A 19,927-nucleotide genomic window follows, 5' to 3' on the forward strand; every position below is an offset into this window, starting at 1 on the left:
TGTGAGGTTTAAATAAAATGTCTAGTTGCTCAAGTGCTATTTGTCAAAAGGGCTAACTTTTCTCCATGGATTTGCTTTTTCTTTTGTCAAAAATCAGTGTGTAGAACTGTGTTAAATGTTATAAGGCACTGCTCAGAAGGAAACTTCTTAATTTCCAGAAGTTCCAATGAAGCTCTTACTCAGATAAAATCATCTCAACAGTGCATCCACTGTGATGATTTTTGAAGTCTGGAAACTTGACCTCTGCCTAATGTGGAAAATGTGACTTATCTCTCTGCTCTATGTGCAGATGTTTGTGACTTCCTTCTGTATTTCTGTATCTTTCATATAAGTAAATGATTTGATTTACCCAAGTATCTAATCGTTTCATCAATCTGAACTTCCTCTTAATATTTGTTGATACTGTAAATACTGTCTTTGAGTAGATTAGTGGTAACAGCAGTGTTTGTGGAAAGTCCCCACGCCCATTATGTCTAAATATCTGTGAGGGAAAAATTGGGACAATGAAGGGGAGAGGTACGATATTGTCAAGCCCAGGTTATCTTACCATCCATAGTTTGAGATACCCAAAGCCTTGAGTTGTACATTGGGAGGTAGAACTGCCCCACAGGGCATAAGGACTATACCCTTAACTTCCAAGGGTCTAATCTAGTAAAATAATCTGGAGAACAATAACAAAACCTAATATCTATTGTTAACTGCACTGGTGAAAATCAGTGAGCCAACAGAGGGAGCCAAAACAACACAGACACATTTTCTGGATACTGGGACTTATTCACAGTGTCCCACAAAACTGGTGGCACAGCAACTTTGGGGAGATCAGGTATATCTGCAAAAGGGCAAAAAGCTTCAGCCAATAAAAACATTGAAAAGATAACTCTATTGTGAGGAAAATGGCAGTTTCTCCTGTGTTGGAATGCATTATTGGTAAGAATATTCTAAGTAAATGGAAAAAACTTGCCATTACCCTCCCCTCCAGATCACTAGGGTGTGGAATCCACCAGTTTTCCAATTTTTTAAATTTAATTTTTATTGAAATATAGTATACATACAAAAAGTGCAGTATCTTAAATATTGAACTAGTTGACTTTTCATACACAGAATCACAACCAAGTTAACTCCACCCAGAAGAAAAAACAAAACATTACCAGAAACTTCCTAGTCCTCCTCATGGCCCCTTCCCAAGAAAGAGTACTATTCTGACTTTGAACACAATGGATTACTTTTGCCTAGTTTTGTACATTACACAAATGAAATAAAGCAATATGTACTGTGCCTGGCATCTTTCACTGAATATTTTATGTTTTAAAATGCATCCACAGAATAATTCATTTCATTGCTGTATATTTCATCATGCAATATACAACAATTAATTTTCCCCCTTTACTGCACATGAACATTTGGAGAGTTTCCAGTTTGGGGCTATTGCAGACAGGGCTGCAACACTCGAATACACATCTGTTGTTGAACAGATGTATGCATTTCTGAGGGTAATACCTAGGGATGGAATTGCTAGATCATAGAGTAAACACATGTTCAGCTTTAGTATTTCCTGCCAAAGAATTTTCCAAGACATTTGGACAAATTGACACTCTCACCAACAATTTTTCAGAGTTATGGTTGAGATATATTTTTGCTAACAGTTAGCATTTTGTCATTTTAGCAATTCTTCTGGGTATGTAGTGAAGCTGTACTGTTGTTGTTGTTGTTGTTTGTTTGTTTGTTTTTTATACTTGTCTTTTATTGTTGCTAGCAACAACTCCACTTTACTTTCTCGGGACATAAGTGTAGTTATACTTCAAATGTCTTCTGAAAGTGAAAGCCTGGTCTTTCATGTATTTGTGAGTGGTCTGTGTGTGTATGTGTGTGTGTTTCCTTGACCGGTTTTAGCTCTTATGGAAATCAACAACCACTTAAGACATACAACCAATTTTTTTTCTCTTCAACTTCCCTCTCTTAAGAAACAAAATTCAGCTGCAGCTTCTTTACTTCTCCAAAGTTCTATTATACTTACAGTTCACAGTTGAATGTGCAAAAGCATTTCTAGAAAGAGTTAATCTGTTTTCTGGAATTTTGATGCACTATAGTACACTAAAATATTGTTCTTTTGCCCTATGCATGCATATCCATAACGGAAAATATTTCATCAGTTTAGATGTTTATGCTTTCACAATAAAGGATATTTTATTATTTTTATATTATTTTAAAAGTTTATTCAATTCATTTAAACACACAAACAAAACAGTTCACTCATTTCTCCCAACCCTTACTCCCCACTTCTGGCAAACATCAATCTGTTCTCTGTATCTATTAACATATATATATATATATATATATATATATATATACACACACACACACACACACACATATATACACGCATATGTATATATATATATATATATATATATATATATATATATATATTCCATATACAAGAGAGATAATATTGTATTTGTTTTGTCTGACTTATTTCACTTAACATGACACTTTCAAGGTCCACCCATGTTGTGGTCCAACCATGCAGTGTGGATTTAATTTTACTTTCCCTAATAACTAATGAAGCTGATCATCTTTTCATTGTCTATAGGCCAGTTGAATATCCTTTTTTTGTGAAGGGTCTTCAGGTCTTTTGTCCATTCTTTTAGTGTGTTTATTATATATTTTGTATATAAGTCCTTAGTTGGACATAAGTATTAACAAGTATCACTTCCCAGTCTGCAGCTCTTTCACTCCTTTAATGGTGTCTATATTAGTATTCCAAGGCTGCCATAACAAAACACCACAGATTGGTGGCTTAAACAACAGAGGTTTATTTTCTCACAGTTCTGGAGACTGGAAGTCTGAGACCAAAGTGTTAGCAGGTTTGGTTTCTAATGAGAAATGCCAGGGAGAATCTGTCCTAGGTCTCTCCCTGCCTTGCAGATGGCCACCTTGTTTGCTGTGTCTTCAGGTAATCATCCCTTTGCATGCACGTGTGTATGCTAGTTCTCTCTGTGACCAAATTTCCTCTTATAACACCAGTCATATTGGACTTGGGCCCACCCTAAAGACCTCATTTTTACTTTATCACCTATTTAAAGACCATGTCTCCAAATACAGTAACATTCTGATGTACTAGAGTACCTCAGACTCAAACATATGAATATGAGGGAGATACAATTTAGCGGCTTTTTCTTTTTGAGATATAATTGAAAAACCATAATGTTCACCATTTTAAAGTGTACAATTCATAAGTTGTGCAACCATCATCACTATCTAATTCTGGAACATTGTCATCATACCAAAAAGAAACCCCATACCCTTTAGCAATCACTCTTCATCCCCCCTTTCCCCATCCCTTGGCAACTACTAATATACTTTCTGTCTCTATAAAATTGCCTGTTATGCACATTTCATATAAATTACATCATATAGTAGGTGGTCTTTTGTGTCTGACTTCTTTCACTTAGCATAACATTTTCAACGTTACGCCATGTTCGTTCTTTTTCAGGGCTGAATAATATTCCATTGTATACACCACATTTTGTTTCTCCATTCATCAGTTGTGTTATTTCCACTTTTTGGCTCTTATGAATACAATGTTATAAACATTCATGTGCATGTGTTTATATGAGGTATGCTTTCAATTATGTTGGTATATAGCTAGGAGCGAGCCACTGGATCATAGATAACTCTAGCATTTTGAGGAAGTGCCAAACTTTTTTTCCAGCAGCTACAGCATTTTACATTCCTATCAGCAATGCATGAGTGTTCCAATTTTCACACATCCTCCACAACACTTGTTATTTGTGTTTGTGTGAGTGTGTGTGTATTTCTAGGTTCTCTTTTCAACTAAGTAGTCAACTTTATTCTATCTGTACCAACACCAGACTGCCTTTATTAGTGTAACTTTATAATCAGTCTTGAAATCTAGTGCTGTTAGTCCTCCAGCTTTGTTTTGTTTCAAGATTATCTTGGTTATTCTTGGCCCTTTCTATGGCCCTAGGCTCTCCTGTTTAACCCAGAAAAGGAACAGATCACTTGTTTTTGGTTTGTGGCACCATAGAAACGATCACATTCAGCAGAGAGCTTTAAAAACTGATCTTTTGTACCAAGTCTTAGCTCATGGAACTTCAAACATCCCTGTATGAAAACATTATTGAACACATTGTGAACAAAGCCTACAAATGAAATGGTAAGTGTAGTATATGGCAGAGGTTAGTTTTGCTTTGATGGGTAGGGGTCAGAGATACTCAATAAAAATCAAGGTGCTCTAAATGATGCAATATAAAAATAATAGTATGTAGATAGAAGTTGACAGGTGGAAAAGGCAGTAAAATTGAACATAAACTTAGAAGCACTCATTTCTTCTTTGTTCATAGTACATATAAGTAGTAGAAACTGAAGAGGTAAGATTACAGTTGATAGATCTATAGGGAGAAGATTACAGAAATCTTCTCAGGAGACACTGAGCACCCCCAAAGAAAAGATTTATAGATACATGTTCCATTTCAAAATGAAATAAATAGACAAATAATTAAACTTTTTTGCGGCCCATCATGCTACAAAGAAGTTCACCATTGGAGAAGCCTCACTCATACGTGCAGAGTAAGTGTCCCATTCCTTCATAGGAATATCCTCCAAAAACCCACCCTATGATTTGTATTTTCAGAGACAGAAAAATGATACTGCATCCATGAAGAAAGAAAAAGATACTACTTAAAAAGAACATGTAGAGAATAAGAACAAGCTATTGGAAATTAAAATATGATAAACAGATTTTAAATTTTAAATAAAAATCTTAAAATACTAAATCAAGAAAATCTCCCAAAAAGTAGAATGCAAAGAACAAGACATGGGAAGTTGGAAAGAAAAGAAAGGTAAAATAATATTTTACTAAAGAGAGTTTGGGGGACAGGGGGAAACAATGTAAATAAGACAGAAAGTAAGATAAAACAAAATAAAAGAAAAAATAACACAAAACAATTCTAAATATTTCCCCTGATCTGAAGCACATGGGTTCCAAATCAAAAAGTCCCAGGTTAATGCATGAAAAATGTCCTATAGCAAGGCCACAGAGAAGTTACTAATATGTCTCAGAATAAAAGAGAGGAAAAAAAAGATCAACAATATTCTATCAAGGATTGGAATATCATGGGTTATTCCATAGCAACACTGAAAGGCACATAGCACTGGAGAAATACCTTCAAACTTCTGAGAGAACTTAAACTTCTACATACAAGCAATCTATCAATTAACTATGAGAATAGAAAAAAAGATATTTTAAGACATGTAAGGACTCAGAAATTTACTTCCTGGGCACCCTTTCTTAGGTACTTTCTGAAGGATCAGTCCCAGCAAAAATGAGGAAATAAATCAAAACAGACAAAGACTTGGGGTCAAAGTAATAAAGAGAACAGAAAAGGAAAGATCTAAGATTTAAAAGTAAACAGTTTGGGGATTTCCAGTCAAGATGGTGGAGTAGGTAAAGGCTGTGCTCGCCTCCTCTCAGGACCACATCAGTTACAACTAAACTACAGAACAACAATTATTGAGAATCACCTGAAGTCTAGCTGAACTGAAGCCCTACATCTACAGACGTACAGAAGAAGCCACCTCAAAACTGTTAAGAGGCAAAGAGAGAAAAGTTATTTTTCCTGGTAAGACTGTGCCTTTCTTTATGACAAGAATGAACCAGGAAATAATCTTTCTAACCCCACTATAAACCTGATTGACGACATTTCAGGATTTCATATGGGCTAGGAGGACTCAGCTTCTTTTAAAAGCAAAGAGATGGTAAATATTTGGTTAGTATTATGAAATCCAGTGAACATAAATAACACATTCTAAGTGGACTTCGGAGGGTCAGAATGACTCATTTATCCATCTTATTGGGCTAATTTGTTAGCCTGAACACCCAGAACCATGCAACTTTTACATGGGGGGAGCCACAGCCCAGCTGGGGGCTTACTGAAGACGGCAGAAGAGGAAACTTCAAAACTGCACTGGATGCGAAGGGGCCAGATCTGAGATTTTGGAAAGTAAGTCTGGGCAGTTTCCTTTCAAAGTGGTATTGGACATATTCCAAATTACATATAGACAAAACGAAGCCAAATGTGAGTACTCACACCAAATCCTCAATAATGAGAAGCTGGGGGTCAGAACCTGGTCTCTCCCACCAAAATCAGTACTGCAACTGAGTCCTGAGAGGACGCAAACTGGTACCACAATTGGGCCTCAACACAGAAACAAAACTTATTGTAGTTTTATTACCTATGTAATATCTATATGTAATATTACAAAAATGGTCTTCTATTTTTTAAGCACTTGCTGTATGCAGCAGGTCTTCCTGTGCCAGGTGTCCTATAAACATTCATTTGTTTGTTTATTTGTTTTTGTTTGTCTGCAGTTTGTTTTACCCTCCTTTTTCCTTGTGTTTTAAGCTAAAAAAGGGAGGCTCTGTATCTATACCAGTTGAAAGTCCTCTGCGTCATATATTGGTTCAGCCCACCTCTCCTTTCCTCCCTTCCGCCTCCCACATTCCCCCAGCCCCTCACCTGCCACCCAGGAACTAAAACCAGAAGTGCTAAGGGAGCTGCGATGTTATTCCTGGCCTCAGCACGAGCAGGAAGTGCCACAAACCTAGCAAGAAAACCTAGGCTCGTGGGATTTCCAGAACCAATCTGCCCACTTATAAGGTTCAGACAGACATCTGAGCCTTAGGTCCTTATGAAAGACATTACTATATGGGAACATTCCTGTCACTTAGGAAAAAGCTATTCTTTGAAGGTTCCAAACGGTATTAGGAAATACCTGCATTTTGGAATAAAACCTTTTCTTACCAACTTGGCCTCTTGAGTTTTGGGTTTTGTGTGACGAACAGCTGGATTTTTGCATGGTAACAAATTGGCGACTCAGACTCAGATGGAACAGTATGGGACCAGACGCTAATTGGTGAGTTCACTCCCTCTCTCGCCAGGGAAGGAGCAGGGATGGAGCACTGCAGCCAGTCTGATCCACAGCTGCTAGTGGCAGGCTGGCCCCAGGGAGACAATTGCACAGCTGCCAAGACCTCATTTGTCTTGGGTACCGGTTTGGGCTTTTATGCCATTTGGGGTCTCTTGAGACCCATTTGCAGTACCAGTTTTGGTGGGAAACCAGATTCCCCTGTCTCTCATTGGGGCAAATATTTTCTCCCAATCTGTGGCTTATATTTTGATTCTCTTGACAGTATCTTTCACAGAGCAGATGCTTTTAATTGTAACACATATCTGACAAAGGACTGTTATCCAAAATATACAAAGAACTCTTAAAACTCAACAATAAGAAAACAAACAACCAAGACAAACAAGATTTAAAAATGGGCCCGAACTTGAATAGACATCTCACCAAAGAAGATATACAATTGGCAAATAAGCATATGAAGGGATACTTCACATAATATGTCAAATGACTTGATTGGAGAAGTTTTCAGTGGTCTTTATGTTCCCAGGACGGAGCCAATTTGGGCCTGTTGTCCCAGTGCTGGCTTTCATTCTCAAAGGCGTCCTGGCGTGGATAATCAGTTGTGTGGTCGCCCTGCCTGCCTCACCTGGGCTGGATGTCACGTGGTTTCCAGAGCCATTTTGGGGCCAAACATAAACATTCCAATGTCTACAATGTTTACTTCTGTTGAGAAAGTTGGGCAGATTTCTTAACAACTGGGAGGGATTGTTGCGTTATGAATAACAGTGCTGGAAAGCCTTCCACATCAAGTCATTTCCTGTCCAACATGCAGAAATTTCATCAAGAAAATCAAATGAACTTCCATACATTCACCCTGGCTGTTGACATAACCTCCTGGGCTACCAGGCTCTAGTCTCTTTCCCTCCAGTCCATCCTCTTTCTGCTGCCAAATCGACGTTCTCCCAAATAGCTTCGATCCATAATATTGCTCTTCTTTGATCACATTAGTTACTTTTCTTATTAAAAATGGCTCCCTACATCAACTCTATGAAACACAAAGTCCTTAGCCTAGCATTTTAGGTTCTTCTATCTATGTGTAGGCTTCCTGAATTCAAATGCTCCCCCTAACTAGTGTGTATGTGACCATCTCCGTACTGTCGGCTAGGTTTGGGGACTTGGGATACACAGCACAACACCCACGTCACCCTCTACCCTAAATTGTCCTTTTCCTTGAAGACCTCTCTCAAATGTTACTTTCCCCAGGTAATAGTTAATTGCATTGTTCCCAAGTAGAAGTGACTTCTCTTTCCTTTGGCCATTATAACAATTAACGTAAGGCTCTTAGGATCAGGGTCTTATAGGAGCTTTCTTTACTTGCACCCTTGTCCTCCTCTCCAACTAGATCCTCATCTCTTTGAGTCACTGATTCTTTTTTATTCATATTTGTATCCCACACAGCATAAGCAAACAAGACCTTTATATAAGCTGCTTACAAAAGACTCACTTCAAATCAAACGGCATACACACACTGAAAGTAAAGGGATGGAAAAAGATACTAATATTTCATGAAAATAGAAATATTAAAGAAGTTGAGGCAGCAATATTTATACCAGACAAAATAGACTTTAAAACAAAGGCTATTAACAAGAGTCAAAGAAGGAACTAGTAATCCCATTTCTGGGTATTTATCCAAAGAAACCCAAAATGCTATTTTAAAGGATGTGTGCATCCATATGTTCATTGCAGCGTTGTTTACAATAGCCAAGATATGAAGGAAGCCTGGGTGTCCATCACTCGATGAATGAATAAAGAGGAGGTGGTACATATATACAATGGACAGGGAAGGGAATGGGTTCTTGCCATCTGCAGCAGCATGGATGGACCTGGGAGCTGTTGTGCTGAGTGTACAATGTCAGACAGCAAAAGACAGATGCAACGTGGTTTCGTTTATATGTGGAATCTAAAGAACAAAATAAACAAACAAACTCATAGATACAGAAAACATTTTGATAGTTGCCAGATAGGATGAGATTTGAGGGTGAGTGAAAAATGGGGAGGGCTTAAGAAGTACAGATTGGTTGTTACACAGTAATCATGAGGATGTAGGGTATAGCATAAGGAATGTGGTCAATAATATTGTAATAACTATGTACGGTGTCAGATGGATACTAGATTTATTGGGGTGATAGATGGGAGGGGATTAGGGGCAAGGTATAAAAGGTGAAGGGATTAAGAAGTATAAATTGGTAGTTACAAAATAATCCTGGGGATATAAAGTAAAACATAGGGAATATAGTCAATAATGTGGTAATAACTATGCATAGTGCTGGGTGGGTACTAGACTAGTCAGGGGGATCACTTTGTAAATTATATAAAATTCTAACCATAAAGCTGTACACCTGAAATTAATATAAAATAATATTGAATGTCAAAATAAGTAAATAGTTTAAAAATAAAAAATAAAAGTAAATATACAGTTTCTGTAAAAAAAATAATTGTTGATTAAAAAATAATAATAATTATGGTTTCATGTATTTTTAAAAAAGGAAGTAAATGATTCATTTCAGAAGTACTGAATAGAGGGTCTGGGAAGGAAGTCTCAAGGAGTGTGGTGGGGACGTGTGTGGAATTGAAACGGTGTCTGATGTGTCTGAGACTATGACAGATCTACGGGAACTTGTAGCAAGAATCTGTAACAGGAACATAGAAAACTAAACAAATATTTAAAAAGAAAATTATTAGAGCCATAAACATTAAAGAGTTGTCTGCTTGGCTTATGTTGGCTTAGCAAAGATCAAGATTTGCTTAGTCATAATAATGCAAACATTGAATTAATTTAACCAAGGAGTAGAATGTAACTACACTGTGAGGAAAGATGACACTGTAAAGGGCCTAAACTCTATTCTCCCTTAATAGTAAGTCAATCCATAATGTTTAAAAGTAATAAATCGATATAAATAGAATGAGGATATTATTGGAAATATGTAGATAAATATCATAAGAAAGAGCTAAAGGAGTAGAAAGTGGTTTTTTGGGGGGAATACGACCAAAGGATGGAATGAAATGGGTCAGAATACTAGAGTTCTCATTACAAGCCTTCTTGAATTATTTGACTTTTTAATTATTTGCTTGTATTATTTTAATAAAATACTAAATTATTAAAATAACTTTGCATAAATAATAGTGGTTTAAGTACATTATTTAAAGTTATAGAAATAAGTAGTCAATAAAAGAACATAAAATTAAATGAAATTGACCAATGGAGAAAGGAGAGGAAAAGTAGGAGCTATATTGATCATTTGTAGCAGGAAATCAAAATATATGGTTTAGAAATTAAAAGTCAAATGATATAGTGTGTGCATCCTACTCAGAGTGACTAAGCTAATCAGCAGAAAAGCTCAAAACAGAGTAGGACTGAGGTAGAAAAAGAAGAATTTTATTTTCACTTTTATAAACCCCTTTGTAAGGTTTGAATTTTTATTTTTACATGCATATATTACTTCCATAATTATAATTATGTATCATTAACTTAGAATTAACAACAACAAAAAATTGTGACATAATTCACATCAGTGTGAAAATGTCTCCACACTGCCCCCAGTAGAGAATGAGGAGGAAGAAATATGGAAAGACTCATATTTCAGAGATTCCCGTGAATCTTCTCTACAGCTTGGTGCCCACATCTGGAATAGATGGCCCTTTGTTTATTTGAGGATATAAATAAATATCCAAACTGTTTCTTTTGGATATAAAAGCCCTGAGACGAGGGGGTAATAGAGAGCTAAAATGCTTTCCCTAGTAAAGGGAAGAGAAATGGGTTTGTGGGGCAGTGGGAGCAAGAGTGGATGGTGTATGTCAAGGAGAGATTTGAGGCAGACCAGAAAAGTCCGGAGGCTGGCAAGGTCATGCTGAGAAAGTCAGCTAGAAGAGATTCCAGGTGGCATTGAAAGGCAATGGTCTTTTAAGATCACAGTTATATGACATTCAGTGTGAAAGTCCAATCTTGTGTAGCCAACCATATACCACTCTGTTAACTCTAAAGCTTTAGTAAAAATCAACGACACAACTTTCTTGTGACTGTTATTTTGAAAAAATCAAGGAAAAGAGGCAATGTTCTCTATTACTGATGAAGATGTGGTGGGCAAGCAGAGGACAACCAGAGAGGTAAGCGTGAGTGAGAAGGAAATTTCACAGGAGGTGAAAAAATGGGAAAAAGTGGTGGCTGTCAGAAATACAAGGCTCCCAAGAATATCCAGAGATCTAAGAGGAACATGTGGGGTAAGCTCCATCCAGCTCCTCGCATCCCTTTCACCATTCCTGTGCACTCTTCTGCAGGTTTCTGTGTGCTTTGGTTTCTAACGGTCAGATTTTCTACTCTCTTGGCAGGACTCCCTTAGGCTGCTGGACAGCTACCCCCCACATGCATCCCTCCCACCACCACTCCCGCACAGAGACGGCTGGATGCCTTGGGGGCTTGTGTGCCCCCAGAGTGGCCCTTCACCAATAACTGGCTGGTACAGCAGAATGAAAGCCCAGTTCCTTTGCCTGGAATTGGGACAAAAGTCAAACAAATTCACAGTCCAGAGTTCCCTTTGGGACAAGGCTACGCCACTCTCTGTGGGACTTTGCCTGGTAGCCCTGCTAGGCTTCTTTCCTGTCCTGTCCTGCTCACCCTACTGCCTCTCCCATTTCTCCTTGGAGCACTTATTTAATAAATTACGTTGCACACAAATCCTCAACTCAGGGTCTGCTTCTGGGGAATCGAACATAAGAGAGATGCTAAAGCCATTTTAACTAAAATGTTAAAGAAAAAAGTGATCAGATTGGATGGGAAGATTTGAGCAAACCCAAGAAGAATGTCTGGGTTACACATAGATCGAACTTTCAAAGACTTTCAAGCTGGTTATTATTGAGTGGAAGGAGAGGCAAGCAAAACCAAATGTACCTTAAATACAAAGAGGAAGTGAGAAGATGTTCCGGAGAAATACTGGTGATCAAATAGGGAGAGAAAGGAGAAGACCTGGAGGAAGATGAGCTATTTGGCCTGGGTACTGAAGGACAAGTAGAAAGTAAAGATGTAGGATAAAGATACCTCAGGTAAGGCACAAGTATGTATTTTGGAGGACCACATATACCCTGCAGTATAGTAAAATCGAATAGAACAATAATCAGAGAAACATTAGTAAGTGATTCCAATAGGGCCCTCATTTTTCATTACACAGGAATCAAAGTGGAAACAAAGACACTAGATTTTTGACAGGTAATTATTTATTTCTGTCATTCCACCAAATCAAGGAAAGCAGAAGCTTAAGCTGGACTCAGATATAAATCATCAATAGTTCCATATTATCAGTAGTACTATCAACAGATTCTCCTAAAACAGGTGGGTTTATTTTTTATTTCAGTAAATAATAATACTTAAGGAACAGTAGAACTGCTAATTAGAGAAATGTACCTAATTTTATATTTTCGTCGGGGGAAGTATAAGGGAGGGGAATGAATGTACTGGTTTCTAAATGGTGTTCCTCTTGAAGTCTTACTCTTGCTTGAGTCGCTTAATCTCCAGAGACAGTTTATACACCTCCAGGGCCATTTTCACATCCTCCAGGTTTGGGAGGCACTGCATGAGTTTACTGCCTGCTAGCACTTGCTCACAGCCATGATGGACTTCCTAAAAGAGATAAAAGGATGAATTTTGAGAGGCTTCTTGCTAAACTGTGAAGGTAGAAGATTCCTTCAGGATGCCTCACTGATGACAGCACAATTGGAATATCAACACCCTCCTCAGGCCTGATGGAAGAAACCCGAAAGATACTTTATGTCTCAGCAAAGCGTTCACCCCAGCGTTCAGACCAACGAAGCCGGGAAGGAACTGTGCTCCAGAAGACACCCAGGGGGTCACTTCAGGGACAACTGAAGGGTGGGTTCAGATGGTTATTGCCAAAGCACAGCACTTAAGTAGAAAACACAGGGCTGGGGGCCAAGTCACCTGGATCTTACCATCCCCACTAAAGGCTTGGTCCTTCCGACTATAAAATGAGAGAATTAAAACTTGCGTCAATGAGCTCACCAAGTGCTTTGAGGGTGAAATTGTTGATTCCAAAAGTGATTTAAACAAGTCAGAAATGAGTCCTGACAAAAGTCAGAGATCTCATCAGTGTTGGTTGGGACCGTGCGCTGGAGCAGGCTACCAGTTTTAGAATGTGATAGAACACCTGGAAATGTGTGCCACTTACCCACTCACACTTGGGCACCTCTGGGTACCAGGTTTTGTTCTCTGTGCAGGTGATAGTTTGAGAGCGGACCATAACATAGCCAGAGTTACAGTGGATTGTGACATTTTCAGATTCAATATACTGTTGCTTATCCACAGACAGATTCCCATTTTCTATCTCTGGTTTCAGACACAGAGCTGTTATGGAAACACAATTTTGATCATCTGTGATTCTCAGAATAAGATCTTACAAAAATAGAGAATACTGAGGGGTGAGAAACACTGATAAATTATACCTGCATGCTGAGAGTTGTTCTTTACCTCTATTCATTGTATTATAACAAATTAATAATAATAATAATAATAATAGTAATAATCTACATACTACTATCAACATAAAACACTATTATCTCCATTTTTCTGAAGAGAAGAATTAGGTACAAATAGTTTACGTGACTTGTCTAAGGTTGCATTGCTTTTATGTTATTTTTTTTAAGGTTTCATAGCTTTTAAGTGACTTGATTATGATGAAAACCTAGGTACTGTGGTCCTGGAATCTGAGTTTTCAAAACCACTGTACCTCAAAACCTTACTCTTTTCATGATCTTAACTATGTAATTTTTAGTCTCATATCATTAATACCTTCCTGTCTTAAATGGAGATAATGATGAGAAATTAGCCCCTTGCACTGCTGTTAACTATGATTTTTTTTTTTTAAAAGGCACACCTAATCTTTTTTTTTTTTATTACAGTTTATTGGGGTGACAATTGTTAGTAAAATTACATAGGTTTCAGGTGTACAATTCTGTATTACATCATCTATAAATCCCATTGTGGGTTCACCACCCAGAGTCAGTTCTCCTTCCATCACCATATATTCGATCCCCCTTACCCTCATCTCCCACCCCCCACCCCCCACCCCCTTACCCTCTGGTAACCACTAAACTATTGTCTGTGTCTATGAGTTTTTGTTTCTCATTTGTTTGCCTTGTTCTTTTGTTCTTTTTGGTTCATATACCACATATCAGTGAAATCATATGGTTCTCTGCTTTTTCTGTCTGACTTATTTCACTTAGCATTATAATCTCAAGCTCCATCCATGTTGTCACAAATGGTCCTATTTCATCTTTTCTTACCACCAAATAGTATTCCACTGCGTATATATACCACAACTTCTTTATCCATTCATCTATCGAAGGTCATTTTGATTGTTTCCATGTCTTAGCCACCGTAAATAAAGCTGCAATGAACATTGGAGCACATGGGCACACCTAATCTTAATGGTCAACCAAAATCTCTTGTCAGGTCAATTTTGTTATGAGAAGGTGCTAGCATGAGGCTCTAATGAATATATCAGATATTTCAGGGAATGTTTGGAATTTATCTGTGAGTCCTCATTCAAACTTAAGCAGGTACTCACTAAAATTTTTCTAAATCTTCACTGATACTCTCAAATTAAAAATTGTTATCTCTAAGTGCAGAAACAGAAGCATACATAATGGATGCTTGAATTATGACAAAGGTAACACTGCACAGCAGTGTGAAACTATGGTTCATTTAATAAATGGTGCAGGATTCATTGATTATTCACTGGGGAACAACAAATTTTGACCTCTACTTTCCACAATAAACCCAAAAGAATTCCAATTGTGTCGGGGATATTAACGTGAACGGTAAAACAATAAAGCTCTGGAAGATAACACAGGGGAAGATTTTTATGACCTTGCTGTAGGCAAACATTTCTTAAACAGGACACAAAAGGCTCCCACATCAAGAAAAAAGATTGGTAAATTGAACTAAATTGAATGTAGAACTTCTGTTTATCAAAACTAGAACACTCATACACTACTGGTAGAAATGTAAATTGTTACAACCAGTCTTGAATAAAATGTGGTATCATCTACTAAAGGTGAATACATGAATACTCTATGAAACAGCAATTCTACTCCTAAGTTTATTCCTAACAGAAATGCACATTTGTACCAAGAGACATGCACAAGAATGTTCATAAAATTGTTACTCATAATAGCCTAAAACATTAAAAACTCAAACTTTTATAAGATATGGTATATTCCTCCAAAGGAACATCCTATAGCAATGAAAATGAATAAACTATCGTTACATGTAAGAACATAGATGATTTTCCAAAAGATAATGTTGAGGAAAGAAGTCAGGCACAAAAGAGTAAGTACCTGCATGATTTTCTTTGTGCAAAGTTTAAAAGTTGGCAAAACTAATCCATGGTGTTAGAATAGTGACCTCCTCTGAGGAGAAGAATCCAGAGTAAAAAAGAGAGGACATGTGGGACACTTCTGGGGTGCTGGTAAATGTAGTGCTCCCTGACCTGAGTGATAGTTTCACAAGTGGGTTCACTTTATGATAGTCAATGACCTGTACACCTAAGATTTGTACACAGTTCTGTAGTATGTTTTATTTATTTATTTATTTATTTATTTATTTATTTATTAAAGTTTATTGGGGTGACAATTGTTAGTAAAGTTACATAGATTTCAGGTGTACAATTCTGTATTACATCATCTATATATCACATTGTGTGTTCACCACCCAGAGTCAGTAATATGTTATATTTAAATAAAAAATTTTACAAAAGCAAAGCAAAAAGTGGCCCTCTAGATTACTTCTGAAAATATACACAATTGGTAACAGTGTGATAAACTGGGTGATGGTTCATGCTTTTAAAGTATTGTACTGTATGCATTATTAATATTAACAACATGAAGTGAATAAATAAGCAGATAACATACAAATTTCTAAGTTTTTTATTCTAGCTGGGAGAAGACTACTATCTGAACTTTCATGGTGGTTCTTCTACCTTCTTAGCAAGGACCATCAAGTTGGAATTACCTTTACATTGAGGGGCTGGAGATGACCACTGTGAATTTCTGCAGGTGATTTGGGGCTCTCCAACCAGAAAATATCCTTCATCACATTCATAGTGCACCACCGTCGTAAAGGATAATAATGAACTTCTGTCTTGATAAGATCCATGGGCAATGCTAGGAAACTTTCTGCAATCTTGAATGGTGAAAGAGAATGGTAGAAGAGAATGAGCTATTTAATTTAATTAACAATTCAGATTGAGGGACTCTTCCCATTTTATAGAACTAAATCATTAAATTATGCTGCTGAGGTATATTTATTTCCTTGACAAAATTACTAGGAATGATTAATTGAGTTCTTTACCACTGTGTTATTATTTTATATATGTTATACCATTTAATCCTCACACTGTGAGGCAATACTATCATCATATCCATTTTAGAGAAAAGGAAACACACTTTAGAAGGGTAAAATATTCTATATAAATGCCCGTAACTTGAATTAAACTTGCAGATTAAACGCAGGTTTGTATCTTCAAATGCCCCTTGCTACTTTCTGGAAATCTGCTCTTTTCTACTCTCTGTAGCAATCATTGGACACTTACTTTACATGGCATCAATAGATGTTCAAAAGGCCATAAAATAGAAGTTTGGGCTAAAGAACAACATTCTTGTTACTTGCTATGTCAAGTAATACCTCTTAATTGATGAAGTAGGTGGCTCAGAACCAATTAAAAAATTCTTAAGTCCCTCACCCAAATCAAAGACATCAAAAGGTAAGGGATTGATTTTTTTTTTTTTAAGAGTAATATTTGGGGAAGTATTTTTTGTAAAGCTTTTGATATTCTGTGAGCACCACTCCTGTCCCCAGATGAGGCAGGTATACGAGTGTGTTCCTCCTTCACATTGACAGAGGGATTCTGAGTAGCCCACTGAGAAAGCCTGATATGCCTCCTTTCAGTTTGGAAGGAACATTAAATGGGCTGTACAGGGGCTCTGATGGTGAGAGTGAAGGACAGATTTTGCTGCTTTGAGAATGGTCAGTATTTCTGACATTATGCAGAACAAACGATGAGTAAGTACTTCTTGTGGATTAGAAATGACCTGCATTGAGAAAGACAGCCATTGTGAAGTTGTCTTCAGGTCAGTCCAAAAGGACCACCTGAGGTGGGAGGAAGGCCTGGGCCAAAAAAAAACCTCTAGGAGTTGCCAGATATCTAGGAGATAGGAAAGAGTAAGAAATCAACAAGAATCGGAGATGGGTTTGACCATACCCTAGAAACTGCAGTTAGCAGATCCTCAGTGATGATGTAGTACCCACAAAAACAAACAAATAAACAAACAAACTCACATGGAAGAAAGAAAGCTTTAAACACCCATGAAACCAAGAATCAGCTCAGGTCAAACACTGTTTCCCTTACCTCCACTCCTCCCAAATCTTCAACTATGGAAGATTCAGAAAACATAATAACAGTAATTCCAAGGTAAATTCTGTTTAATTCACCTGTGTATAAGTCAAGAGATTCCATACAGCTTTTCCTAAACCTCAGATTAAGTACCTTTATAGAAATATAAAAAGTAGCTCATAATTTTTATGGATAAACATATGAAGTTCTGTACTAGGTCTTTCAGGTAATTATTAAGGGCCATACTTGCAATGTACTTAAAAAGACATGATATGGCCATATAAAAAGTTATATCATAATACTAGTCATAAAAGTGCCAGGAGATTAGGACAGGAAATGAGTTCTATAGGAGAAGGTGTTAACAGAACCAAGGACTAAAATATTGAGAGAAGGCATCCATGACTAAGTGGGAGATATATTTTGAAGGAATGGTAGAAGTTGAGTAGATAAGATAGTAGAGGCAGATCAACTTTGAGGCCATGAGCAAAGTCTCTGGCATCAGAAGATTGTTACTGTGAGAGAAAGAAGAGGCAGAGTCAGAAAGGGAGATTCAAGTCAGAGTTGAAAGACATTAAATGTCATGTCAGAGGGTTGAGGAAATAGGTAATGGGAAGATGTGAGGGAAGAGAAGGAAAAGGGACGGGAAACAGAAACATGAAGAACTATCATAATAAAGATGTTGACAAATTTAATATGGCTCTCTACTACCTCAGACTCTAAGAGAGGAACTCAAAGACAAAGTTGGAGAACTGAAAATCCCTTGAGCATAAAGTTATTTATTCTATATTGACTCTATAACTTAAATGAATACTGTTCCTCAATAATTTTCTTATGTCTGATGTGAAAAATCAACTCCCAAATATAAATTCTTCCTTAATAAATCCATGCTTTCCCCCAACCACTCTCAGTGATGAAGAAAGCATGGCTTCCACACTTTTCAATCAATCTTCTAACTCACATAAGAACATTCATCTATTATTTTAGAGTTAAGATTTTCCTTCTAAGCTATTCCAACTCCTCCATTTTTGTGCCATGATTGCTGTTTCAGGGAATATGTTTATAAATATCTTTAATTTATTATGAAAATTAATTCTCTCAGATCAAAATAATGTTAGCTAACACAAGAGAAAAATATAATTTTGCTTAAAGGACACATCCTTTTAAATAATGTAACAAATTAATTTCCATAGCAATAGATCTTCAACCAGGTCTGATAGTTTCTCTCAAACGCTTTTATTTCGCCTTCATTTGCAAAAAAATTCCCTACATTGCAATAACAATACCTTAAATTTATATAATGGTTTGTAGTTTTATAAGTTCCCTATACTTTACTCTAGAAAATTTCCTCAGTATTTGTGATATCACACAATATTTTTGCTTTATGAATGGAAATTTTTTTCCAATCAATCACTAAGATTGTAAACAGTATAATTAACCTATTTGGAAAATAAATGTGTTTTAAGTATTTTGGAGCATTTAAATATAAGAAATTTTTTTGAAAATTAGAAATTATTTATTTTTGTTATTAGCTTCAGGTATATAAAACAATGTAATAGACATTTACACCCCTCATAAAGTGATAACTCCCTCCCCCAATCTACTACCCGTCTGACATCATATATAGCTGTTACAATTCCATTAACTCTATTCCCTATGCTGTCCTCCACATCCTGTGACTATATATATATATATATATATATATATATATATATATATATATATATAGTTGACACTCATTATTCATTATTCAGCTTCAGGTGTACACTGCAGTGGTCAGTCTAGAGATTATTTCTTACTAAGGCAGCCTCACAAGGATTTTTACATGTCAACAGAACTATTCTAGACACAACAACAGCCTTTATCTAGGAGTTTCTTTTATAGTTTAAAATTATTTTCATTAATAACATAGTTGATTGTACTCTTTCAAAAAGGTTATGAATTACCACCATTTGACTATATTTGATTAATTTTTGATAGGGTATTTTTCACCATATCTTAGAGAAACTACCTTCTTCCCCCCGTAACCACCACTGTACTCACCACACAGGACAGCAGGGCACAGCAGTAGGGTCACGACCCCAAAGAGGCACAGGGCGGGGGCAGTGATCTGCACCTTGCGGGGCATGGTGCAGAGTCTCAGGGGCGCCTGCTGGGACTCGGCGTTCGCAGACACCTTGAATCAAGATGAAGAAAAGTTTTCTAAGTAACAGTTGAAACGGTTCCTAAGCCAAGGAACTCAGCCTTGGGAAACTGCCAGCACTGTGTCACTAAAGGGGCGGGGCGGGGGGGAGCGACTAGAAGACCAGGTGCTGAGTGTCTGGGCAAGCTGATAAGGCCCCCTTCTTGAGGAGAAGAGTCTGGGGCTTGGTGTAAGAGCCCTCTGGGGTTCTGTACATATTTACTATTGTAACTCCAAGACTTCATTGCTGTTCAGATGGCACACGTAATGAGTTTTTTCTGGATGTACACATGACTCCTTTCTGAGTAAACAAAGGCAAAGGTGCCAGAACTGAAGCTCAGAATACAAAGTGTATGTGGCG

The 19,927-nt window shown here is 37.1% G+C and overlaps 1 protein-coding gene and 1 long non-coding RNA gene across 2 annotated transcripts; one reads left to right on the forward strand and one right to left on the reverse strand.

Annotated features, from left to right (window-relative positions):
* Positions 1-5,761: 5,761 nt before the first annotated feature.
* On the forward strand, positions 5,762-13,853 carry LOC148756637 (uncharacterized). Its single transcript, XR_016022764.1, has 2 exons — positions 5,762-6,023; positions 11,314-13,853. It is a non-coding gene; the product is annotated as an uncharacterized LOC148756637 (long non-coding RNA).
* LOC141569332 (apolipoprotein R-like) lies at positions 12,178-19,648 on the reverse strand. The gene is made up of 4 exons (XM_074322187.2): positions 19,428-19,648; positions 16,007-16,177; positions 13,164-13,339; positions 12,178-12,598 (listed from the first exon to the last, which is right to left on the reverse strand). The coding sequence occupies exons 1-4, from the start codon at positions 19,510-19,512 to the stop codon at positions 12,464-12,466; spliced, it is 567 nt and encodes a 188-aa protein (XP_074178288.2). The 5' UTR covers positions 19,513-19,648; the 3' UTR covers positions 12,178-12,463.
* Between the last annotated feature and the right edge of the window lie 279 nt (positions 19,649-19,927).

This window comes from Rhinolophus sinicus, chromosome 11 (genome assembly GCF_057876585.1).
Source record: "Rhinolophus sinicus isolate RSI-liver-muscle chromosome 11, RSI-T2T, whole genome shotgun sequence".
Lineage (NCBI taxonomy): Eukaryota > Metazoa > Chordata > Mammalia > Chiroptera > Rhinolophidae > Rhinolophus > Rhinolophus sinicus.